Source organism: Tympanuchus pallidicinctus, unplaced genomic scaffold (assembly GCF_026119805.1).
Source record: "Tympanuchus pallidicinctus isolate F22 unplaced genomic scaffold, pur_lepc_1.0 scaffold26, whole genome shotgun sequence".
Classification (NCBI taxonomy): domain Eukaryota; kingdom Metazoa; phylum Chordata; class Aves; order Galliformes; family Phasianidae; genus Tympanuchus; species Tympanuchus pallidicinctus.
The window spans coordinates 9,434,734-9,462,114 of record NW_026294743.1 but is presented as its reverse complement, the minus strand read 5'-3'; the positions used below and the strand labels follow the sequence as shown (position 1 = coordinate 9,462,114).

The 27,381-nt window shown below is 38.3% G+C and overlaps 1 protein-coding gene across 5 annotated transcripts in view; it reads left to right on the top strand.

Moving 5' to 3' along the window:
• The window catches only part of TLL1 (tolloid like 1), a 134,899-nt gene that overhangs the window by 83,334 nt on the left and 24,184 nt on the right, over positions 1–27,381 (top strand). For all 5 annotated transcript variants that reach the window (XM_052690164.1, XM_052690162.1, XM_052690166.1 and 2 more), the window contains exons 9-15: positions 3,732–3,847; positions 12,074–12,176; positions 14,005–14,121; positions 15,168–15,313; positions 20,516–20,711; positions 22,575–22,700; positions 25,663–25,823. In XM_052690164.1, coding sequence (XP_052546124.1) covers positions 3,732–3,847; positions 12,074–12,176; positions 14,005–14,121; positions 15,168–15,313; positions 20,516–20,711; positions 22,575–22,700; positions 25,663–25,823 — 965 coding nt within the window. The remainder of the gene's footprint in view (positions 1–3,731; positions 3,848–12,073; positions 12,177–14,004; positions 14,122–15,167; positions 15,314–20,515; positions 20,712–22,574; positions 22,701–25,662; positions 25,824–27,381) is intronic.

Genomic DNA, 27,381 nt, shown 5'->3' with positions numbered 1-27,381 from the left:
TTTACAGCAGTAACATCCATGACGTTGTTTTTGGAGATGTGCTGTATCTCCTGTTTCAGACAAAACATGTTAATCATTGTGTCTGCCTATGATAACACAGCAGTGAATATTTCAAACATAAATAATATCTACATTTTTTTTTCACATGTTCAGTTTTTTTTACTTCAAATGTAATACCGTGAAAATACAGAAAATAGTGAGTCAAATCAGGCTTTTGCAGAGAAACTGGCTTCTTAGATGAAAAACATTGCAGCATTGTGTATGTTTCATTTGGAGTTCCAGATGCTCCTACAGTTAGCTTCTGGCTGGAGAAGCATTTTCTTGGGCCCATGAACATAAAGCTGAGCTTGGGGATGCTGGAGAAAAAAGCTGATCAGCTCAGCAGTGAGGTAGCTGAGCCTCTTCAGTAGCTTTAAGTAGGCAGGATAGTCAGGGTCATTTGTCAGAAAAGGACTTAGTGACTGAGAAATGGATTTGAGGTCAGTGAAGCTGTCTTTCATGAGCTGAGCAAGTGCCGAGACTCAGTGGTCTGTGAACAGCAGGTTTGATTTGTTTTTGTTTTTCTTATGATGCTGTGTGTATTGGCCAGATGAGAGTGGTGGTGTACTGGCTGCACAGATAAACACTGGCAGGCTTCAGCAATGGAAATCACCCTCTGGAATATAATCCTGGTGTTTGCATTTATTCCTAGTCTTTGCAAAGAGGAGAAAAATATTTTCCCTTTCATTACCACAGGAAGGCCCATCAGAAGACAAGGCTTCTCAAGCTGTAGATTGCTTTTGGTTGGAGTGTGTACGGGGGGGACAGTCGAAGTGCCATTTCTGTAAGTGATCTGGACTAGCAGAAGTTGAAAATGCAATCAATTTCTTCCACGTGAAACATTCTAAAACTAGGTCTGAGAAAAATTAAACAAATGGCCATTACTCTCTTATTACTGATGCCTTGCTTTCTTAATGTGGAACTACAGAATTGTGGAATCATTAAGGTTGGAACAGACCACTAAGATCATCCAGTCCAACCCCAGGCCACCCCCACCATGCCCTCCAACCATGTCATTCAGTGCCACATCTACCCATTTCTTGAACACCTCCAGGGACAGTGACTCCACCACCTCCGTGGGCAGCCTGTGCCACTGCACCACCACTCTTCCTAATTTTTCCTAATACCCATCCTTAACCTGAGTCCATTGCTAGTGGCTTGTAGCTCACTGAAATACACAGAATATACTATTTTATAAACTTAATCACAAATAATGCAGTTGTACAGTCCAGTTGCAGAGATAAACCTTAAATTATTTAATGATAAGATGTTAAATGTTGTAATAATCACGGACCCATTGTAGAGAAATGTGCTTTTAAGCAGGAAGTACCCAAATACCAACTTATCAACAACAGCTCTGGAAGCCAGCCTGGTAACTCTGATCCCATAGATAATTAATTCAGCTATTGATTAGTATGAGCTGTTCTTGTCACATATCCCTTGAGTAACCAGGAATTTTTAATTAAATCCTGTGAAATATATAAAGTCCAACCTTATTTTATAACTTCTGCTTGTGTTGATTCTTAGAAGAAGTTATCTGATTAAATTTTTTCTTATGTTTTTTTGAAAATTTTGATTTAATAGAGAGCTCCCAGGCATTTAATATGAATAGCAGTGAAATCACTGAGTGAGCTAGCTTTATGCTGTATATCTTTATTCTTCAATTCTTACAAAAGGGAAATGTTCAGTGGCAGCTACCTGAAGTACATAGTTTGGTGTCTGTATACAAGTTCTCTGTATGGAACACAGCAAAAATAATCCTGCAGACTGAGAGGAATTCTGAACTGTTTTCAAAGGTATTTTTCTCTGTTAGTATACTTTTATAAAATGAGTAATTCAAGGACTGTAACATAAGGGCTAGTTATGCCAGGATCTTCAGATACGATCTGATTTCTAAGTGCTCTTGTGTAGAGCCAGGAGTTGGACTCGATGATCCCTATGGATCCCTTCCAACTCAGGGTATCCTATGTTTCTTCCTTCTGCCCTTTTTCTAACTGCAGGGCTGCATTTAATCTGACTGTGTTCCTTCTGAGAGTACCTTGATGCAGCACAGCCTCCCTGAAGCCATGCATGGAGTGGGGGAAGGAATGAGAGAGGGTTCTTTGTGCAGCGGGCAGAGCATTTGGACTCAGTGTCTCTTTGGGTTCTGCTTTCCTCTGCTCTGTGATAGCTGTTTTACTCTTGGCCTTCTCTTAAGTGCTTTACATATTCATTGTAAGCTGTGATACAGCTCAGTAGCTCTCAGGGAACCCAGTACAGCACTCTGTAATTTATTCAAGTTTTCATGAATTGCCATGTGAAAAATAAATTGTGGTTAATTATGGGTATAGCATTTTCACGGGGAAGGTTTTATATAGAAATAATTATTTAGCACTGAATACCTTTTGTATATATGTCATTTCCTGTGGATGCTTGCAATTTGGAGAGAAAAAAACATTATTATTATTTTTTTTTAATGAGGGGATAAACTTTTTTTTGTCCATTTCATTTCTGAAGGACATGGTGACAGTAACTTGAGCTATTAAATTTTTGGGAGGCTGCACCAGTCTTTTTCTTTCCTCACAATAACCATTTCAGTGTCAGAGAGCATATTTAATGCCTTGAATGTAGCTTATGCCTGATATTACAGTGTCGTTGTCAGATTACATCTTAGAAGCATTTTAACACGACAGTCCTTACAGCTGCATTGTCTCTTTGTCATAAACAATCTTTTGTCTGCTTTTATTTAAAGATTTTCCAGATCGTTTATAATTCATTGAGATTTTGATGATACATTGCTTCACCTGCTTGCAGTGCTGTAATTTGAAAGCACTGAAGATCTGATTACGCTGTCAGTCACGGGATAATACTCTACGGTTCACATGTCTTATATCACACCTGCAGATCAGCAGGTGAAACAACTTGATTGATGGTCAAAAAGATGACTGACTGAGGTGTGACATCCCACCAGAATCAGTTTTAATGGGAGAGAAGAGCAGGAGCTTCTAATGATGTGTTTTAGTGTGAAGGGGAAATCAGTCAGCTAGCAGATTGTAGCATGATTGACAGGTGAGATATGAGTGCTAAAAGCTTTAAAAAGAAGCAATACAAAATCTTTTGGTCTTTTAGGACTTTACGTTTGCTTTGCTTTGTTACCCTCACCTCTGCAAATCATTGTTGCAAGTGATTCTGTTGAATGTAAGGTTTAAGTTTTCTATGCCAGTATAATTGTGCGATTTTAGGTAAGAGCAGTCTCTCATGTGGGCGAAGAACTGAAATAAATGGAGCCTCTAATGAAATTGCAATGTGGTGCCAATCACGCTGTGCCAGTTTTTGTTGTGGTTTTGTTTTAGCTCATAAAGGATGTGCCTGAGGGTGGGGCTAACTTTTTTTTCCTGCAAAATGAAGTTACACGTATAATTTTGCAGTTGACTGGCAGCAGTGACATTTTTAAGACTGCTCTAATTTTGGTTAAGTCAGCAGACAGTACACAAGTGAAGCAGTTCATGGAATAAAAACATCCTGTGTAAAATGGAATGAACGTCAGATTGGCTTAAAACCTCTGTTTTGAATAAATCGTAAAATAACTAGTCTGTTTTCCATTCTGCATCTGCAGTGAGTTAAATGGGTTCTAAATAGATATTGGAAGGACACATTTTTTTTCTCTTAGGCACATTCAATTTCATATTTTTACTGTATTTTGATTCTTTCAGCCTGTGGAGAAACACTGCAGGAATCTACAGGCAACTTTTCTTCTCCGGGATTTCCAAACGGTTATCCTTCCTACACACACTGCATATGGCGAATCTCTGTGACCCCAGGGGAAAAGGTATTTTAACATTCTCTCAGCTAAAGGTAGATACTTTTTTTAGAACAAAATTTTGTCTTTGTCTAGTTTTTCACTTACATTTAAAGGCTTGCATGATAGCTGAAAATGACGGTAAGCTGTAGAGCAGTGTTTTGAATGGGATTGTAAAAGATCTGCCATTGACTTGACTGTGGTCTATGGGATTAGAAACGCAGATTCCACCATTTGGTGGCTTTCTGTGTGAAATGAAATTCTGATTTCAATCTGCTGTGTGTTTGCATCCTGGAACCCCTTCAAAACTGGTTTCCAGTGCTGCTGGTCCTTCAGCGTAGAGATGGAAGGCTCAGTGCAGGCTCCTGGATGGGCTCTTCTGCAGTACGGGCTGGGGCAAGTTTTGCTGCCTGGGCTGGGGACTCCTTTCTGTACTGAAAGAGATCTTTTGCAACCTAAATAAAGGGAACAGAATTTCATGTGAGATATTCTCCTATGTCATTCTGGTGCATATTCTTTTAATTTCCATATATCAGTGTCAGGAAAATGCGGCCCTCCCCCCCAAAAATATATATATACATATATAGAGATTGGCCTGGGGAGAGCCGTAATATGGGGAAGGAAGTGTGCCATGCTACTGAAAGCAAAACCTGTTCTTCTTGTGTATGCTAGCTGAATCTTGTTTTAAATTATTGGCTCAAATATTAGCCTGCTTCAGAATAAATAAGGACAGAGAGAGGAACAGCATGTTTCACCTGAGATAAACTATGCAGGAATAAATACATTTCTTTACTAGAAGCAGTAGCCAATATTAGGCAAGCACAGCTTAAAGCCTGAAATACAGGACTCTGCATCTTTTTCAGTACTGGTGACTCCAAAGAGGAGAACACAGCATTTGCCCCAAGATATTTAGTTCTCCCACTCAGCATTGGACATAGTTTTTCCCCAGCTGGATTTCTTTCAGGTTAGGATCCTGGAAGGTACCAAGAATATGTGTCCCTGATCTGCTAATATTTCCTGAGGAGCTGTAAAAGCATTTGCCGGTGTGAAGGATGAGAGCAAAGTCATTTGGAATGTATTCACCCTCCTCTGGGCAGGATCCAGAGACAGGAGGAAAAATAAACATGCTCAGAGGGTGTGGGTGGCTCTGCAGGATAGTGGGGAAAAACAAATGAAAAGGTGAATAAGAAAAGGGTTGCACAAAAGATGCAAATTAATCTGGATAGGTAATTTTATATCCCCATTATTTGTGTTGCTTCTTAGACACTGCATATTGACAACCAAAGTGGTTTAGGTTTCTTTCCTTTTTCTCAAGAAAAATGTTAAGAAAAATCATCTACAGTTACCATTGGCTCCTGGAAATAATTTTTATGTATGAGATGGAAAATATATGTAAAATTTGTAACATACTCAGAACGTTGTGCAACCATAGTTGTGGACATCAGTGCAACTGTAATACACTTGTAATACTATTATCGTGTCTTGAGATTGGAACCACTGCTGGAGCTGTACAAGCTTAAGCCTCTCTCAAAATCAACCGTGTAAGGAGACCAGCTCCCTTCCCATTCTAGCCTCTCCTCCAATGGAGAAAAAGATTAAATCTTGTTTTCTAGTTGCTGTCTGACGTGATATGTCCTGTCTGTAGGGCACTGTTCTGACCTCAAGCTCTCATAGTCTCCATAGAATTCAGCAAGAATGACGTGAATTCTATTTGTGCTAGTTCCAAAAAATCTGTTTTGTCAGTGCTATTCCCACAGGAATAGCATCTTATTCGAAATAAAGGATACCATTTGCAGCAAGTACATGATGTGAATATCAGATAACAGAAAACAGATATTAACGTTAATTAATGCATGTAGCACAATACCTTGGGCACATGTATTGTGCTTGATCACAAGTTGACTCAGCAAATGTTTGGTAAAATTAACGTTATGAAGGGAAATAGATGTATATTTAAATTTATGTCTTCTTTTGTTTGCTGTTTTGACCCTAACAGATCTCAGAAATACTGCATGGGGGTTAGAGTACGTACAAGTACATCACATCGTGTTCTGAAATGTCAGTGAGCACTTTAGTCACCTAAAAATAAACTGAAAAAGCATCGGTCCAGATTGTCTGGCTCTTGTCTCTTATTTACTGAGATTTAACATTGTACTGTTTGAGCATATTTCCCTATTCTTTCCATGCTGCCTTCTATAAGTAGAGGCACCTCCGATCTTTGGCAGGAAATTCGAAGAAGGATGGGGTTGCAGTAGTGTACAGTGGCTGCAGCAATTGTTTTATTGATAGAGGTCATAAACTGCCAGCCCAATCTAAAATACTCACGTCCCTGTGACTAAAACAAGGCAGTTCATTCACCCTGTACTTTTTCCAAAGATTTAAGACTACATAGTAAACAGCTATATGTGCTGCCAGTTGTACACAGAGTATCTATAGAAAGAAAAATCTCTCTGGAAGGATGGTGCTTTTAACACTGTCTGCCCTCAGCCAGAGCAAATATCTCCTGGTGGGGAGAGATATTTTTAACATGAGGCATGTCAACTGTGCCAGTGCTTTTTTGTATCTGTCCCTTTGAATAAGCTACACTACCTTCTATTTATTCATTAACTTTTACAATTCATGATGAGAGAGGACAGATAAGTCCTTGGTTGAAATGGGAAAAAAATCCACAGGAGAAAGTTTACTTTGTACTACTTAGTGTTTGCTATATATCCTAGGCAATAGGAGGTATGATGTTCTCTTTGAAGCTGCAGTAGTACAATTAGATCAATTGTGTAATCAATAATTCTTTAATTGTGCTGACTAGCACTCTCTGATTGCCATTCATATGAATACTTTCAGCTGTCTTGCTCCCTTGAGCAAACTCTACCTTGTCTTTAGTTCTTTTAAATACTTTCCAGAACTGCAAAATAGAATTTTATATATTCTTGTTTGGTTGCTGACCAGAAATCATGCTGTGACATGCTGAGGGTTCTGCCTATGTACAGTTGATGGATTCTGGTTAACGTTAAGGAATTGCTGTATCATCAAATACTTTGGCATGTCAGAGTCAGAAAAAGCTATGAAGGTTATTTCATATGGTTTGGAAAGCAGAGACTGTTAAGGAGGCTCAACAAATTTTAACGGATCATGTTCAGTAGCTCTTTGGGATAGTGACACGATCACACCTAAGTAACATCAACCTTTTCCCAATTCTGTCCTGGTGCCTAAGTTTTTGGAGAAAGGCAGATTTGCTAACAGAAAATGGAGAAAGGTGATGTTTCATTTGTGACCTGAAAAATGGAAAACTTACAGCCGGACTGGTCAGAGACCTCCAGACTGTAAACGTTTGAGCCAGCAGAGGAGGAATAGGATGAGACTTCCATGTTCTGCTTCCAACAAAGGCAGTTGGGTTAGCTTCAGCAGCTATGGGAGGCAGTCTGACCTTAACCTAGCTGTCTGTGTCTGACTAGAGAAGAATCCTCCCCCTTGTGAAAGCCTCTGCCTGCACTGCTGGATTGAGGTTGGCATGGGTGGAAGAGGACAGTAGTCTGCTAAGGGCAGTAGAGTTTGCAGAATATGTTTGCAGAATATGACCCACAGAATTACAAATACAAATACAGAATTACCTACCCACATTCAGAGAAACTCAGGAGAAAAAGAAGGTAATAGCTTAGAAGGAATCTGAACTGCGAATGGATGAGCCAAGAAGAAGGAACATTTTTGTGAGGCCTTTATTTAAAAGATAGATTAAAGAGGAAACAGGGAATTGCCTGATAGAGTTGCCAAGCCACTCCCTATGATATTTGAAAAGTCATGGCAGTCAGGTGAAGTCCCAGGTGACTGGAAAAAAGATAACATCATACCCATTTTTAAAAAGGGCAAAGAAGATGAGCTTAGGACCTATCAGTCTCACCTCTGTGCCAGGGAATATCATGGAACAGATTATTCTGGAAGTGATGCTAACGCACTTGAAAGACAGGGAGGCGACATGGGAGAACCAGAGTGGCCTATCAGTATCCAGAGGGGAGCTACAGGAAAGAAGGGAACAGACTCTTTAGCAGGGTCTGTTATGATAAAACAAGGGGAAATGTCTTTGACCTCAAAGAAGGTAGATTTAGGTTAGATATAAGAGAAAAATCTCTTACAGTGAGGGAGTTGTGGCACTGGAACAGGTTACCTAGTGTTGTGGTTGATGCTCCATCCCTGGAGACTTTAAAGGTGGGGGCTGGATAAAGCCCTGAGCAACCTGATGTAGTGTGCTATCTCTGTTCATTATGGGGGAGTTGGGCTACATGGCCTTCAGAGGTCCTTTCCAACTCTAAGAATTCTATGATTCTGTGATTTGAAGGGCATACAAACTTGCTTTGTGAATGAGAGAATAATATGCAGGATGCCTCTGCCTTTCATTAATAGAGGTAGATTCAAATAGCTCTTGGAAATCAGAGAAAAAAAGTGAAGCAGGGGGAGGCATACAAATGATTGTACTTCTAGCTGGATGTGTGTGTTTTTCGTGCTAACTAAATACGATATGTAAACGGTTTGGGATGCTGATAATACCAGTACACGTACCTGAAATTGTTGTTTTAGTTGTAAAGGCAAAATCTGCTGGGGGTTAGACATCAGGGAAAGCTAAGAGAAGTTTGAGGGGTGTATTGGTAGCCAAAGGGAAGGAAGTGAGCTGTGAGGTTCTTTTCTGGGAAAGAATAGAAGACTGCATCCGGGGAATTTGATGAAACAGAAGGTGCAGACGGAACGAAACATACAAAGATGTTGATAGCCCATCTACACCAGCCTAGTAAATGCCAACTGAGGAGTTCAGCAAGTGCTTTGACACATGCCGTTTTGAGGCCTACAGGAAAGCACAGTGATCTAGAAGCTGAGTGTTTGTAGAATGATTTCTGTCAAATATCTCAGTAACCTGGAATGAAAAAGACTTCCGTTTTTCAGTATTTTTGTAAGTATCATTCTCCACCAAGGGCTTAATGAAAAACTGGTAAATGAGAAGAGAGGAGAAGAGAGGAGAAGAGAGGAGAAGAGAGGAGAAGAGAGGAGAAGAGAGGAGAAGAGAGGAGAAGAGAGGAGAAGAGAGGAGAAGAGAAGAGAAGAGAAGAGAAGAGAAGAGAAGAGAAGAGAAGAGAAGAGAAGAGAAGAGAAGAGAAGAGAAGAGAAGAGAAGAGAAGAGAAGAGAAGAGAAGAGAAGAGAAGAGAAGAGAAGAGAAGAGAAGAGAAGAGAAGAGAAAAACTATCCAAAGAAAGACATAGCTTACGAAATGTATTTAAGATAGAGGCTATTAGAAACCCAGGTTCTAGGATCTGCTGACAGTACTGAAATGGGAAAACAGTATTGCAGTCTAGTTCACAGAACCCGCAGAGGCACAGGACATCTCGAGTCAAGTCTTGAATGTCTCAGTGGTACATGATCTAGGAGTAATCAGTGACCGTGAGGATGATTTACTTACTGGCTTTCATTAAAAAGTTAAATAAACAAACAAACAGCCCTCATCTCCCCCACAGGGAACACTTCTTCCTTAATCCCTCTGAATTTCTTACCTGCTCTAGCTTTTAATAGCTCTGATTTACTTGCTGTAGTTTCTGTAAGAAAATTCTTATTGTTATAATTCACCAAATGATTGAACATGTGAGCATTTCATTCTTTCCTAATCGCAATTTCGAACACATCTCCTATCTACCTAACACAAGATAGTATTATTCAGAATTGTTTTGTTTTGTTTTGTTTGTTTGTTTGCTTTATATTAGGGTTTTATTAGCTCTGTTTTTCAAAGTTCAGGGAAGGGGAATCTCTACCCAAAGCCAGGCAATATGAATATTGGAATGTTGCTCAGAAAGAAAAAAATCTATTTCTGAAAACTTTTCAGTATAAGGAATGCATATAATTGTAAATATGTTCATTTCTATTCTGGTTATTAAAGAGACAGAGTGAAGAGGTTACGCAGCAATTGTGTTTGATTTCAGATCAGTCCATTTTTGTCTTGAATCTCTGAATGGAAGCCTACAGTATCATGGCTATTCATTGTGATGGGTCTTTATGATCCAGAGGGCCAATACTAGTTCTGGAGATAAGTTATTACGTATCATATATTATATAATATCTAAATGTTGTGGAGTTTCCTAAGTGTCAAACTAACATCAAAGCATACATTCTCTGTGTAAAAATGTGAGACTAAGAGAGCAGACTTAATTTTTTGCATCTGCTACTCTGAAAATATTCCAAAGCAGCCTGCAGGATGTTTCCAAGAAGAACGCAGTGCTAGAGGCAGACTGTGGTTTAAGCAATCTTCTTGGAGACTTTGTGGTTGTGTTAGCATATTGTGGGTATACACATTTGGCCTTATTCAATCGTCGGAACAGGTATCCATTTACTCAGTGCTATCCTGATGGTCCTTGGCAGGTTTCGTGGCTCCATACCTTCATTCCACAAGGCTGCAGCTGCCAATGTTAACGTGCCTCACTGTATGGGAGTTCTGCCTATGGGGATTTACGTGCAGCTTTACAGATGTTCTCTGTTACCTATCGCATCAACGTAGTAAAGGTGAAAGCTGCATGTGATCTTGCTTTTCCACCCAAACAGAATGCAGCCAGCATTTCTGTGATGGTGGAAGATACAGTATGGCTTTTAAAATAGTCAGAAGCTTTTTCCATTCTCTGTGGAAAGCAAAAGAGATTTGTAAGATCAAATGTATGTGCGTGTACTCTTTTGTTTGTTTGCAAAAAGTAAGTTAAAGGAAACACACTGGTAGCTCAATGCTGAAGCACGTAGGGCTGTGAAAGATTGTATCTTCATTAATGTTGTTTGGAGAGGAACTTCAACACTCCGTTCTCTAAACTGCACAACCACACCGCTGGGCTTTACGCAAGCTTTAAATGAGCTTCCTCCAATAGCTGTTTATCTTTTGAGAATTTAACAGTCTGAAAATGTTTTGCCTTTCTTGCCTTAATGTTGTAACACATCATTGTCTTTGGAGAGACGTATGGTGCCTTCAGAAAAGATGGAAGAAAAGCATCCAGTATGGATACCTGCCCCCATTATTACCGTGCTATATTTCCCTCCCTGCCTCTGGACAAGGGGTAAATTCCTATCCTGCCAATTGACACACACAGTTGCTTCATAGGCTGCCATGGAGATATATTTGTGCTCTCTGAGGTATTTGCTGCTGTGCGGCAATTCCTAGTCGCTTTATAATAGCAGGTTTCAATTGTGGGCTCCCAGTATCAAACCTAAAAATAGAACCACTTAATGCTCATCAGCAAGTAAAGAAGATTTTTACAGTTAGTCTGAAATATTTATTAATGTATGCTGAGGAAATGTTCTCAAGGAAGATGTGTTCTTTTTCCAATATACTTAAATCCATTTAAAGGATATGACTTGGAAATGATTTCATAATGCATAATATGAATGATTCTTAATCTTCGGTTTTTAACTTATCCTTCAAACTGTAGGGCATAAAGCTAACAGTGTCCCAGTCAGTTCGAGCCCAGCCTGTAGGTAGTGTGAACCTATGATCAGACTAAAACCTACTTCTTTGTTAAAAGTGTAACTTTATGGTTGTTTTAGATGAGTATTTTTAAACCAAAGTGAGAAAATGTGATGGTCTACAGTGCTCCTGATATTATATATTGAAAATATGCCCACTTACAGATACCCTCAGTAAAATTTGAATTCCAATTCCAGATAATCAAAGATCTCTGTATTAAAAGCTGTATTGTAGTTTCATTACAGTGAGTGAATTCTGTGTGAAAAGGGAAAATATGTATCATTTCTTTCGATTTTTTTTTAAGTTTAGTGGTCCACCATTTCAATATATCTCTTCTCTGAAAGTAAAAAAATATCAAAATTGTCATTGAACAGAAATGCACATTAACCAACAAAACAAAACAAAACAAAACAAAAAAAGATTTATACCTGTCTCTGCAGCTTACAATCATAGAACAGAATGGAAAAAGGACTGGCAAGAGAATTATCAGATGACATACTTAAAATCATATTGCTGAGTTCTCAAATTCCTATTTTTCAGTGAAGACCTCCTTGTAAGCAACTGAGTTTGTCTTGATGTTCTCAACTAAGTGAAATTATAGAAAATTTTTAATATTTCCCTATAAATTTTTACTTACTATAAGAAATAATTGAAGTTAATTATCTAAGCAGTTGAGATCCTGTTAAGGATGACCACTGGCTTCAGACCTGCAGATTGCTGTTGGGATTGTTTTCCAATATGAATCATATGTTATTTACTGACAAGTTCTCCTCTGATTTAGATTGTTTTAAACTTCACCACGATGGACCTGTACAAGAGCAGTCTCTGTTGGTACGACTATATTGAAGTAAGAGATGGCTACTGGAGAAAATCACCTCTGCTTGGTATGCAATTTGTGAACGCTGCACTGACTTACCATACTCATACAGTTCAGTGGACTCACTGCTTGCAACTGTAGCTGTAATACCCTTGTGAGTTATTTCTAGCTTCCTAAAATGTATGTGAGGTGGGAAAGAGACAAACACTCTCCAGTACCTTGTTTACATGACTTCAAATCTCTACAATCTTCAATTTCTCTACAATCAGCTGTTGTCAGTACGTGTACCATGTTGCATGCTTTGTGTGTGGAAAGAATACAACTACAGAACATGCAACTTTTTGCTTATGGGTGTTTTCATAGATATTTTGCAGAAATGTGGGAGCAGTATAATGACAGAGCTGCAGAGCATTTGACGGGGAATCCATAGAGCATGTGATGAGCACATGCAAAGTGGGTGTGAACACCCACTGTCAATTTGTACTTACCAGCTCTGTACTTGTGCTTTTGAAATTATAAATAGGTTACTCTTACATAGTCTTTGCTTCTTCAGTGCAAAATCAGTGAAGAACATGCGAAACAATAATGACTTAAGTCTTGAGAGTTTAAGTAATGTGTGGGAAGCTGCAGGTATCTTTTTCTTAATTCAGAGGGTTGGTGGGGAGATTATGTGCTCCATCATGCTGCCATTAGATCTAAGCCTACTGTGTCCACATCTTCTTTGCTGGTTACTCTTGAATTAAAAAAAAAGGATGGCTATTGATTAATTTCAGCTTCAGACAGCATGCAGTTTATACTGACGGAGCACCCAAATCTCAACTTCTACATGTTGGGATTTAAAGTGTAGGTCAGAATTCTTCCAAAGGATAAAATACTAATTTTGAACTTCATTTCAGTGATTTTATTAATTTTTATTTTTTAATGAAAATCAGTATATATGATTCTGTAAGCTTTCTTTCGTGCTGCCCAAGTGATTTCTGTACATGTTACCGTCTCACCTGTGGCTTGTGTACTAGTCCTTTCCTCTGGGACAGTATGACTTAACATAGCAAAGCCTTTATTTTTAAATTGTCAAAGAAGGATAAATTTTCCCCTGTCATAACTGGACCTTTCCTTGTTAGTTCCATAGACTTAGAATAAATAACACTAGTTGAATCCAGAGACTACATTAGACATTCTGTGGACTTCAACAATTGAATCTGGGGGTTTCAGACTGTAAGAAACGTGAGTCTCCAACTTCTTGAGTCAGGTTTGTTGTTGTTTTTAGAATTAAGACTAAAATATTTGTTCGCATCTTCACAACCACAATTTAAAAACAACTGTAGAAAGATAAAATGGAAGTAGATGCAGAGGAAAGAATTTTAATGGTAGTGCCTCTTTGTTTTTATTTTTTATTTTAAAGAGAAGAGGAAACAATTAATACCAAACAGTAATTACCCTTTCTCTATCACCTAGATAAATGGAGATTTCACCTACCTAGGCTGAAATAAGAGGATAACGTAGTCCAGGGTCATTTGGATTTCAGTTTTTAAATCTCTCTGGCTCTTAGACACGATGAGCAGTCTTACTGTGACCTGGATGTTACGCTCTTTCAGATTAGCACTTACTCTGCCCTTCCAAAATGCCCGGGTCTGTGTACATACAAACAATCATTTTTCAACTTAATCCCCCCAAGTTTTTTTTACTTTGACTTGTTGGCCTGACAGCAATGAAACACTTCATAATAAAATCTTTGTGTATTTAGGTCCTAATGGGCATGTGTGCTCGGCCATAAGCGTGTCAACAGCTCCACTGAGCTGGTTATGTTACTCATGTTCTGTAATGTCAAACTCGTGTGTAAATGTTTGCAGCATTTGAGGCAGCAGAAAATGCAGTTACTGGTTGCATGTTTTTAGGCAGGTTTTGTGGTGACAAACTGCCAGAAGTCCTCGCGTCCTCTGACAGCAGGATGTGGATTGAGTTCCGTAGCAGCAGCAACTGGGTTGGAAAAGGCTTTGCAGCAGTTTATGAAGGTGAGTGTCTGACAGCACTAAAAAATGACCTGCTTCTGGAGACAAAAAATTGACCGGATGCCTTTGGAAAAGAATTAAATATTTGTATATTTACACGTATACATACATATAGTCAGAAATAGTAATACGAAATTGGTGTTTTATTACTGAAAGGGGGTAGAATACATCAAAGTAGTAGGTAAGACATTTTGAAACATCCTGAGATCAGATGTCAGATGACCTCTTTTCCAGGGACATAGTTTTTGTGATATTTTTTTTTTTTTGCCTGTTCTTTACTTAACTAAATATTCATGTTATTGTGCGCAGTGTGTGGAAATAATTATTTGAGTACTTTCTGTTCATTCTTCAGAAAATCTGACTAAAGTTTTCCATATGCTCTGGGATAATTTAATAAAGAGGTACTCCCACACACTGAGTGTGTTATGAAGTCTACATTCACCTGTTTAAAATAGAGCCTGTTTTCTTAAATATTGAATCCATGGTAGTAAACCCTAGGATTAAATTGCTATTTACAGCTCTCCATGTGGCTATCGGTGTGGATCCTGAGAAAGCATTTACTTTTCGTGCACGTATTTGTTATTAATATGAAATATTTCTTCAAATTTAATATAAACTTGTAGTGATAATCTGTAGGCCAAAATGTGTGGACTATTATAAAATGTGAGGTTTCTTTGTTATTTTTTTCTTTCTAAAAGTTAGTAAATGCTAATGGTGAAGGTATATTAAATATATTTTGAACGTGAACAAAAAGTAAACATTATTTTGACCATGTAATTATATTCTGTAAAATATATATGTTCAGATAGATTACCAGTGATTTCCAAGTCTTCAACATTATCAACACATTTAGCACTACTAGAAATGATCTATAGCATTCGCTAACTGAAATATATATTGTAGACTAAATGTTAATAATTTGTCCTTGCTAGGTTTATGAGTATTTTCTCCTCATTAGTATTAAAAAGAAGAGGGAGGTAAAAATGTCAGTTTGGGTGTTGGGGACTGTAAATGTCACTGTTGACTTTGGATTTCATGCCTTTTACCAGCGATCTGTGGAGGTGAAATCCACAAAAACGAAGGCCAGATCCAGTCTCCCAATTACCCTGATGACTACAGACCGATGAAGGAATGCGTGTGGAAAATAACAGTGTCTGAAAACTACAATGTAGGATTAACCTTTCAAGCATTTGAGGTAAACTGATTTAACCTAACTCAGAAAACCATCTAGTGGATAAATGGCAGTGACGTTGAAGTGAAATCCTTTTAAACCTGTGAGGGAATTCATGAATTCTCCGTGATAAAAAACATCCAGAATCCAATTCAGCTCTCCATGAGACCTTCCCTTTTTTGCAGAAGTTTTCAAGAAGATTAAAGGTCTTTATATTATCTATGCTATTTGAGTTGGAATGTTTCAAGTGCTGGCAGTTGTTGCAGTTTAACAAATACGTAATCCAGTTCAGCAAGTCTGCTTTAATATCCCGTTAAATAATAGGGATTTTGTATCTTTGCTGAATCTTATCTTTAAAAAAGAAATCTCAAAAGAAAACATTGCAATGTTTGGCTTCTGTTTAAAAAAAAAAAAAAAAAAAAAGTGAAATATTATATAAACAATATATAAACGTACTTAGGTTCAGTCTTTGAATGTATATTTAGAAGGGGAAGAAAACAAATCTGTGGTGAGTCATATCTGTGTGCCTTTATAATACATCTCTCCATGTAAACATTGTTAAACAGTAGTAAATAACAAGAACAAAAAAAATAAACAATATTCATGCATTTAAAAAAAATATATGCACATATACACTGTTTTGAAGTTCGTAGGTAGATTTAGTCATATGATTGTGGTCTGGTCTAGTGCAGGCAAGGTGAGCTCTTCTTCCCCAAAGATCCTTTCAGATGCTGTTCACAGAAGTTCTTCCTCCTGCTTGTGTGGAACTTGCTGTATTCCTGTTTGTCTTTGTTGCCCCTTGTCCTGTCACTGTACACCACTGAAAAGAGTCTGGCCTCATTCACTCGGCTTTCTTTTCAGCACTTAACCTTACGTAGTTTACTGACAAATATGGAGCCTTACTAATCTGACATTGTTGTTCAGTATTTTTTATTATAATTGTGAGAGAAGTGACACTGTGTAGGAGATTTCTGAAGCATGACCTCCATGCAGATGCTTAGAGTCAATCTACGTGCATATTACATTATTGCTTGCACTGACTGTAGTTCAATTTCATCTATACAGGGGAAAATGAGAGCACCATTTTAGTAGTGGTTAAGGCTGCAGTATGATCTGTTACACTGCTGTTCTCCTGCAGGCTTAAGAATTTAGACACCTCACTAGAGGTGAGTCATGAGCTGACTCTACTCCTGAGAAGAAAGAAATTGGGCAGTATAGTTGGTGGTACTCTCAGTCAAAAGGGAATTGGCACCTCTGCTAGATGTGTTTTGAAGTGTGTCCCAAGTAAGGACTTGAAAGGCACACACTTTGCTGACATGTGAATCCAGAGCAGCAAGATGCCCTTGAGCACCAAATGAGGAGCTCCGGAAGAGCATGGGAGTTCTTTCACATATATCTATCTTTACTGTGTTTCTTTCTGGCTGTTCCACCGGGCTGCCTGCAATGAATTCGAGTTGTTTTGGAAAATAGAGTAAAGTGCCCTGCCTATAGATTCATTGTCAGGGCTGATTTCCAATTTAGGTCCAAGCACGGGAACGTAGGTGTTCTCTGTTTTGGTACTAAGTCCCTCTCTGGACTGAATCCTTGGTGAGCTGCCCAGAAAAACACAAAGTTGTTTGAAAATCGCAGTTCTTCGTGCCAGCTTAGATTAAAAAAAAAAAAAGTGAATGTCAGGCCAAAGAGTTATTGCAGTGTGTTTGTGAGAAAATCACTTCTCTGTCCTTTGAAAGGTACACTTAAGTATGAGGAATTCTCATTATCCATATGTAATGCTAGAAAAAATAACTGTATAAATAACCTCCACTCTGAAATGAAAGCAGTGGGGAAATTGAGAATTTCAAACTGCATCAGTGAGTCATCCTGTTTTGCCTGCTGTGGGCCATGGGTTTTCCACCAAGTGTGGGATTACCTCCTCTTTCTTGGCTGCTTGGGGGGGGAGCTCCACTTTCCACTACCTGTATGATACCAGAGATGTGAGGACTGGTAACTCTTTTTTTTTTTTTTTTTCTTTTTCTGACAGAAGTCCATTGTCTGAGTAAGATATGTATACCTGAACTGGAGTTTGGCTGTATCAACAAAATATTAATAATGAAAAAAATGTTTTCACCTGAAATGATTGCTTTTGAATTTGCTCCTCAAATCTTTATTTTTTGATAAAATGTTTTTGTTATTGTGGAGGGTTTTTTTTTTTTGTTCTTATTTTTCTTTCTCCTTTTTTTTCCCCCAAAGCTGGAATGATGTGAAAGAAATTTCTTTTCCTCATGAGAATGGATGTTGAAAAGTTACCTAGCTTTCCATTTAATCAGGAGATTTCTCGTTGTTTTCTTGTGCTTATGAGCCTGACTTAGGAATTTTTCTGTCATTTTTTTTCAACGTAATTCACTAATGCCATTCAAATTCTGGGTTTCTTCCAAATCCTTCAGATCCAATGGTACCTTTCATTCTCTTAAAAGAAACTGCATTTTCCTGTTAGAACTTGTTTGTTTTTGCTTTTTTCTTGCTAACATTTTGCATGTTGTTTTTTTTTTTTCTCATCCACATGAAATTTTAAACTTGTGAAATGTTATTGCTCCAGTAAATAAGTACTACCAGATCATTCCAATTACAGCTAAACTTACTGGCTGTCCTGTCATTAACCTGGAAAGATTTCCTACTGTTGTGAAAGGAAGAATAAATGAAAAACTTCAGAAAGTGTAATAGAACTTTATAAGGCAGTGTTCCCAATATTGCTTTACAACACTATTGTAAAATATGAGGTTTGCACAGCACAGGTAAAAGCTACCTTTACTTACCAGCCTTAAAACCACTTACTGCTTCTCAGAAACACTATTCTTATCTTTGAATTTATATATAGCTATTTAATCCTTTAATGTATTAATAATAATGGCATCACTTGAAGTAGTGGTACTCTAAAAATAAATAATTATGGTAGAATGGCCACCAATTTGAATCGCTTTATTAGAAATCAATAGCACTCTGTAAGTTGGTTGATTTTTGTAGTCTTTGAAAACTTAGCAACTCGCTGTTATACAAAATGGATTTGTGGCATTTTTCTTCTGCCAAAAATAAGGAGTGATTCTCAGGAAAAAAAAAAAAGCAAGCCCTAACATTTTACTTCAGTAGGAGTTTGGTACATGAAACTCAGAGCTACACTTGGCCTTTAAAAGTAATAATTTCCATACTGCCCCATAGAACATGGGAAATGTGGAAAAAAAACAGATGTTAATTAAAAGTTTGAGTCGTGTAAAGTCCACAGACGTGGGGGGAAAATACACAATTCCTTCTTTGATTTTAATGGGCTTTGTGCCAGGTCACTTCTTTCTACATTGGAGTTGGTTTGTTGGTTTTTTTTTTTGGAGATTATAAGGCAAGTTGAATATGATGTCATGCATTTATTAAGATGAATGAAAATTTGCAATCTGTATTACAGTGTCAAAGACTTACCAGTGCTCAGGTAGACACGTCTGACCACATTAGTTGCAAACAGCTGCCCCTGAAGTCAGTAAGAGGTAGTTTCACCCTAATTCACTGGGGCTTTTCTCATTTCTCTAATTCTGGCCCAAAGTAACTCCTGAGCAAATAATTGAAAAATTAGAGCAAAAGGCAATATGGTTTGTGCCAGAGAAATGAGTGGGAGAAAATTACTTGAAGAATTGGAAAGCTGGAAAGAAGACAGAGAAATTTTGTGTGTAAGAGCTATATTTTGATGGCATTAAAATGAAATAAAATCAAACGACCCCTTCTCCTAGACTTCCCTCTTACATAAAGGAAGCAGCATTCCTAATGTGCTAAATTAAAGCTCCTTAGTCTGTGGTGGTTACTGAGCTTAGAGGTAGTCATAATGCTCAGCCAGAGCAGAGTGGCACTAATGACAGGTACTGTATGTGCAACTGTTGTTTAAGTAAAGTATCAGATGTGGGTTTTTCTGGGCTTGGTATGAATTGATTGCTGTCCTTTTAACAGAGCTGGAATGTGTTGAATTGAATCTGAGGCTTCTCCAACCCCTTCTCCCTCCCTGACTGTTCTCTCTGCCCCAAACCTATCCCACGATTCAGCCACTTGGTTGAACAATTGTTCCTGTAGAGGATTTAGTTTTGAGCACTTGGATTTAGGTAATGCTTTCATAGCTGAGGTGCGATATTAATTGAGTAACATGAAGTAAATGACCCGGATCAAGAGGATTTTCAATACTGTTGGGAAATATTTCTGTCACAAAGACAGGCATAATTATTATTTAGGCTTCAGATAGGATTCCATTCAGTCTGCTTTTGCTTTGTCTGTTGCAACAATTCCTCTGATTGACTCTGAAGATGCTACTATGTAAAGAACTTAAGACTTACCCAGGTACAAATGCCAATGTGGCCACTGGCCACAAGTCTGTGCTTGGCTATCCTCTGGCAGGTTTTTTAAACAAGAGGTGCATTTTCAGTTGTTCTGGTTTCAGTGCTTTGCTCTGACAATATGAAAAAGATTAACTTTTTGACTCTGGAATTGAGACAAAGTTACCTGAAATCAGGAGTAATGCAACAGAAACCAAATTCTTTGGCTGCAGAAAAATGATATTTTTTGTCATCAGTTCTATTGGCTGGTAAGTAGCTGATAATTTTAAGTGTATTTGGGTCTAATTGTTCAAATGCTTCAAACTCTTCATTCACTGTGATTTTTTTCAACTGCCCTGCAATATCTGTAAAGGCAAATGCAGCTTTTTGCACTGTGTTTACAATAAAGAAAGAAAATAAAATGCTGATCTCCATCTAAAGTCTGGCAGGTTGGCAATGTCTAAAAGTCTTTTCATATTAATAAAAATGAGCTTTATAACATTTCAAAACCAACTGATATTTCTGACCTGCTCAGTTATTGAATCATTAACATTGTGTACTTGCATGTACATGAGAAAATAATTTACTTGTACTCAGAGCAACAGGAATTTGGCAGAACATTGGGAAGCTTAGAGATGGGCTCGTCTCTCCTAATTACTTTGTCCTGTTTAGATTGTTGTATCCTATGTAACAATCTCAAGTTTTTCTTATTGTTAAAAAAAAAAAGAAGAAGAAAAAAAGGTATTTTAAACAGTCTAGTGGTTCTGCTTCTTTTCATCACCCTCCTAGTGTTTGAATCACAAAATATTTTATAACATTTTCTATTCATGATGTGACTGATAATTTATATTTATGGTCAAATTGAAAAAAATCCCTTCAAAAATCTTTTTTTTTTTTTTTTTTACAGATTGAAAGACATGACAACTGTGCATATGACTACTTGGAAATTCGAGATGGAATGAATGAAAACAGTCCTTTGATTGGTCACTTCTGTGGCTATGACAAGCCAGAAGACATTAGATCTACCTCTAATACTCTGTGGATGAAGTTTGTTTCCGATGGAACGGTTAACAAAGCAGGATTTGCAGCTAACTTTTTTAAAGGTAAATGTTGAAGCTTGTTTTCAGACCTGTGAACTTCTCATTGTTTGCCTGTTCAAAGAAGGGCAGCAAAGCTGGTGAGGTGTTGGAAGCAAAAATCTTATGGGGAGCAACTGAGGTAACTGGGATTGTTCAGTCTGGAGAAGAGGAGGCTCAGGGAAGATCTTATTGCTTTCTGTAAGGGGATTGTGGAGAGGTGGGGTCAGCCTTTTCTCACAGATAACAGCGATGGAACGAGAGATAATGGCCTCAAGTTGCTCCAGGGGAGGATCAGGTTGGATATTAGGAAAAATTTCTTCTTAGGAGAGTGGTGAGGCATTAGCACAGGCTGCACAAGGAGATATTAGACTGTCCCTGGGTGTATAGAAGAATCATGGAGCTGTGGCACTGAGGAACATGACGAGTAGAAATGGTGGGAATGGGTTGGAGTTGGGCTGGATGATCTTAGAGGCCTTTCCAATCGTAATGATTCTGTGAGTCTGTGTTTTATCCTTGTACTAAAAAAAAAAAAAAAAAAAAGATGGGATTATAATGGGATTCAAAAAAATATTTTTGAACCTGTTTTTATCATATCATATCATAGGATGGCCTGGGTTGGCCTGGGTTGAAAAGGACCACAGCACTCATCTAGTTTCAACCCCCCCTCCTGGTTGCTAACCACCAAATCAGGCTGCCCAGTTTTCTACTTAAAACTGTTCTGTAATATGTTTTATTAACCTGGACATGCAATTTTTATTTAAAATAAAATAATTGTAAAATATGATTTAGAAGCACCTTGAAACACATCTGTTCTTGCAAAATACATTCCTTGGGCTAATTGTATTATCAAATATAAAATTAAGTAATATAATCATAATAGAGATGACTGGGTCTTTTCTACTAAAATAGTTTTCTTTGAATCTACATGTTTCTTCTAGCTATTCTGCTGCATTAGGCTACATTATCAGCTTATTATTGTCCATCAGCAAGGTGGAAAAAAAGAACTGAGAGACCATGGAGTGACCAGTGGCCTCAGTGTTTGTCTCTAGCTTGTGGAGTTCCTGCTCTGTTCTACCTAAGGCACAGTGAAAGGCAACAGCACCAATAGGCCATGCTAGCTCCTAAAATACAAGTCACATCACAAGGAAAGCCTTCTTGCTCCCTTGCAAAGCCACAAGCTGGGAATTTTCTTACTCTGTTAGTTTTCACTCTAGAGAATTAAAACTTTGAAGGCTGTAGACACAAAGGGTGGGAACTCTGTTTTACTCTTCAGGAATCACTTGTCTCAAGATCGTAAGGAAATAATATTTGAACATCTGAGGAATATTTTAAAAATGAACCTCATGGGTATACTTCACAGCTAGTACAGGCAATACACTGTTCCCTTCCCTCCCCCGCCTTGATGTATCTTGTTCACTTTAATATCAGTAGAATGAAAACCTGGGATTTGAGGATTCTGTTAATCTGTTTTTGAGTATGAATTCAGGATAATGCACAAATTGATTTTGTGGGAGATAAAGTGCCCTTCAAGTGACCCTGCTCTGGATTTTCAGTCTTTCTTTCAATACTTTATACAACCTTTAGATTAATGCTGCCTAAATGATTGTGTGTTGCCAACAAAGTGCTTATAGACTAGATCTGCAGCTGTCAGTAGATATTGTAAAAAAGCAAAGCAAAACAATTACACAAAAATACACATTCTTATTTTCTCCATTACAGGTCTCCTTAGTGTTTGAAAAAAGTGCTCTAGTCAGCATCCACAGTGTGTTTTGTAGCACACCTTATAACGGCATATATTACAGCTTTCGGGGTTAATACTGATCCATCACTTACAGCTGAGAAAGGTAATTATTTAACACATTTTTTCATTCTTCCCTGTCTTGGCAGAGGAAGATGAATGTGCCAAACCTGACAATGGTGGCTGTGAGCAGCGCTGTGTTAACACTCTGGGCAGTTACCAGTGCGCCTGTGATCCTGGCTATGAACTCGGTCCTGACAAAAAGAGCTGTGAAGGTACAGTCTGTTGCTATGCTCTCAGGTGTTGAAGCTCCAGGCTTTGATCATTCACCTTTCGGATGCTCTCTCCTAGCAATGTAAGGTCTGTGGAGCAAGCCTGGAAAACCAGGGCTGCCTTGAAAGCAGTGGGGCTATGTCCCTCCATAGAGGTCATCTTTCATTGGGTTGCTGTCACTAACTTAATGTTTCAGGTTTTCTGGTAGTCGATTAGAAACGCTGCAAATAACTTCATGCTTTTCCCAACTTCACGTTGTGTTACTCATCCTCATTAAATCAAAGCCTCCCATTGTGTGCAAAGAGCGAATTATCAGCAGAGCCTTGTGCTGCTGTCAGGAACTTGAATGATCCCTCTGACAGGCTCTGGCTGCAGTAGATCCTTTATTCTAGCAGGATCCTCCAGTGTAAAACTCAGAGAAATCCTTACCACTGCCAGTCTGATCACTGACTTTTCTGTCAGGATCCTGAAACTCAGAGAAATCTTCCCTAATACTAGTCAGATTTTGGGGTTTTTATTACAGGAAAAAAAAAATTCTACATTTCAGAGATGAGTGAAGCTTGCTCAGGTAATCAGTTGGAGAAATAAAAACCTGATAAATTGAAGTTTGTATAAACAAAGGGTTGAACTGAGATAACCTTTTGCTTCATGTACGTTTTTCATGTGGAAAGGAAAGAAGCAAAAGCTGTTGATCATTATGTAGCAATTATTGTTTGGATTTCCACTCATAAACATGAATACGTTCAGGGATAGCATGAGTTATTCTTCTCTGAGTTCATCTATTTGTGTTTCGGGGGTGAATAGATTTTGAAAATTGAAGTGCTCTGTGTTATGGTTTCCTTCAGATATGATTCACTGCTCTCTATTTATTTTCCAATTCCCTGGCTTTCACTCATGATTTGTCGCAATTTGGGGTAGTTTTGCACGGATTCTTTGCATTTATTATTCTGCTTTTGATTCTGTGGGTGTTGATTGTTTTTTGTGTGTGAAGCAGAGATAGAACTTGACTATAGCCATATTGGTCTGAAGGTGTTATTAAGCTGATGGTTTGTTGTTTTTTTTTTTTTCTCCTCCTTAAATTTAATAGTGAGCATATGGGAAAAACAAGTTATTTCAGAAGGTCTAGTGTACTGAAATGGCTGCATATTAGTCAGCGTGCAGAAAATAAGGTTAATCTAGCAGAGGCATGAAGACAGAGGTGGGCCTTTGATCATCAGTCCAAATTCATGGAAGGAATTTGGTTTAGTCCGTCTAATGATCTGAGTCCAAACATTAGGGAAGATTACCCATCCTTCAGAAAACTCTTTCTTCTTCCTCCTATAAAGAGAAGAAGCAGTAATTCCTCAGCACACAAACAGGAAAGCAGCTCAGGAAAAAGGAGGAATCATGCTAAATAGCGCAGTGTAGCATGGAGCAAAACCTCCAAGCTATCCCTAGAAGTGTAAATGCATTTGTTCCACATGATTTATTCCTTACCATCTGTAGATGCTCACTGGGACTACTGAATTGAAGTCACTGTTGTCACAGTCAGCATTACATCCTAGAGTACGGTTTAGCAATTTGTGGGGTGCTTCAGCTGTTTTAATTGACATATGATGCCAGAGTAGAAGCCTCCTATTCAAACTCTGCCCAGTGCTTCACTGCAGTGTTGACATGCCCAGAAAATTGCTTCATGCTGTTTAATCCAAATCTCCCCTGCTGGCAGCATATTGGAGAGCTTTAAGAGTTTTTCGATACTTTCATATTTCCCTCCACTGCCTCAAGGAACAATATAGTGATACTGAAAAACAGAAACTGAAAGCCAGTAGTCTGAGGTACTCTTTGTGTAGACTAGATGATTTTGGGAGCAGATATGTTATCTAACTGCAGTTTTGAAACCTGTACCAGGTCTGTTTTGAGTCGTGACCTATGGTCCCAGCTCCCCCAACCTTGGTTAGATTACGTTTAAAGGTATAATGATAAGTCTTCTGCATGGGAAACAAGACGCCAGCAGGAAGCCTGGGTTGCCCTTGTGTGTTCTAACACAGAAACTGAAGAGTTCTCCCAGGCACATTAGTGTCGATGGAGTGTGTGTGTCATCAGCTAGATGACAGGTGTTGGTTTTCAGTGTGTTCAAAAAGTGCTGAGCATCAGCATGCATCAGTTGAAAGAAGAACGAACTTCTACCCAGCAGTTCCTCAGAAATTTTTGTGGATGTTTTTCATTGCTGTCGTGGTGCCATGATAGCATGAATGGAACAGAATATTGTTGAGAACTCCTGTGAATGCCGTTACATTTTTTTCAACATTTTTTACTCAAATGGAAAAGATTAATATTCCTGTCTTTTGCCTTCTGAACTGCATTCACACATGCTCTACAGCATTGTTCTGTTGTATAGGGACAACTAGTTTATAATTACATTCCAAATGGATATTTTCTGTGTTATTTCAACATCTGTACCTCAGCAAATGTAATTATATTTGAACAGTACATGATTACTGTCCTAAAGAACTGATCATACCTTGTAGCTTATCAGGAGGCACATATATCAACTGAAAGAGGTTGGGCAAATTCTGGATCAATAATCAATAAAAGAAGCCAGGGCAATGTGAACTGCATCTTGAGTAGTTTGTAAGAAAAGGGTGATCAAGGTCCTGAGGAGAGAAGTGAGGTCAGAGGACTTGCATGGGAAAGGCTGTGAGAGAATAACCAGAGTCTCTGGAGGGAAGGGAAAAGAATGAATATGATAAAGCCATGTGTAGTCTTGAGACTTATCTCTGTCCACAAACCTGCAAGCTGTTCAAGATAGGGGCTGTCTCTTTCTCTTTGTTTGCACCAAGCATGATAAAACAAGATTCTGATTAGTCTGTCTGGGCATTACAGCAGCGTAAGTAATGAGAGGACTTAAATCTGCTCAGTGTGCTTCTGTTTACAGTAAAATGCAGTTTCATTCCAGAAATGATGCTCTCCCTTTTCATTTTACAGCTGCTTGTGGAGGACTTCTGACAAAGCTAAATGGGACTATAACCACACCAGGGTGGCCCAAAGAATATCCTCCAAACAAAAACTGTGTGTGGCAGGTGGTTGCCCCAACGCAGTACCGAATTTCAATGAAGTTTGAGTTTTTTGAGTTAGAAGGCAATGAAGTGAGTAAATGTGAACAAAAAGCTGCACAATCTCTTACACGCTAAACAGTTTAATGAGGTTTCAGAAATAGGTATTGCCTTATAAAACCCTCACTTAACTGTTCATGCACTGACAATAACCATAGATATTCTTGGTTTTGTTCTGGGACTGTTTCTGGGCTCTTTCAAAACAAACACGGAGAGAATATCTTTCTTTTACGTATCAACTGAATGTGTATGTATTATAAGAAATTTAGAAGAAATGTTCTCTGCTGAGTCTCAGCTGACTTTTTTTTTTTTATCAACAAAGTAAAACAGAACAAATGTCTGAGACTTATTGGAAAGAATTCAAGACAAGAAAATCTGGAGAAACCAAATCATCTTTAAAGATTATGACTACAAAGATTACACATAAGGTTTGGTTAGTGACAGAGCCAGGGAACATTTAAATCACTTATAAGCCTCTCAAGGGTGAATGTTTTACAAGGAACGGTACTCAAAATAAGGCACAATGGAGTAACAAGGCTGTTTGAAGAATGCCATTTTTCTCCAAGTGAATCTGGGTCGGGTCTACTTAGTAGATGTACTTGGAAAAAAATAAGCACAACTGCGGTGCTTCGGCCCAAGGAGCAGAGAGTTAGGAACAAGTCACGTGCCAGCTTCCACCACTGGGCTGGACTCTTTCCAAGCATCTTGTCAGTGCAGACAGCAGTATGCAGTGCTTGCTGGAGGTGGCACCCATCAAGCAGGGAAGCCCAGGGAGTCCCTAAATCCTTTCTCATCCCAGGGGAGAGGGACAGAGCAGAGATCACTGTGTGGGAAATGCTGCTCCTTCTAGCTTCAGGCAAAACAGTGAGCATGTTGCAGGATGTATTGGGTATCTGGAAGTATGGGTTTGGCATCAATGTTTAGATTCTGCTTCCTAGGTTTGGCTCTGTTACACCATCAAATTCCCTTGCTATGCTTGTACATTTTCTTCTGCAATTTCTTGATACTTTAGCCACATTTGCAAGCAAGGTACAAGAGTTTTTATCTGCTTTCTAAGGTTACGCAGGACGTGCAAACTCTGCAGATATGAAAAATACATAAATAGATGTTTTTCAGTGTTTATAGCTTTGTTTTGATTCTCTCCGGTGGTACTTAATTGACTTCAGCTTTATATTGTTAACTAGAAGTACATTCATCTGTGAAAATCAGAAGAAACATGCATAATAAATGGGACATTCAGACATTTTCAGAGTGTAGACTTAATGTCTGCCTGTATACATTTGGCAAATGCTTTAGTTTTGTTGTTGTTTTAGGAGCTCCATGAAGTACCAGTATTAAAATTCTAATCTTTCGCACTTATATTTTTCACTTTTAATTTTGCGATTATCTTTTAATTCTATTTATATTTTATATAGGGCTGTAAAAAGGCCCAAAAAACCAATCTCAAATTACATTGCATTTTTAATCTAAACCTATAAGAGCATCAGAGTTCATCACCGGTATACTGTAGAAATTATAGATGTTGTGAATTATATCTGAAAGTGGTAGGCATTATTATTATTTATCCTACAATTAATATCAATCAATATAT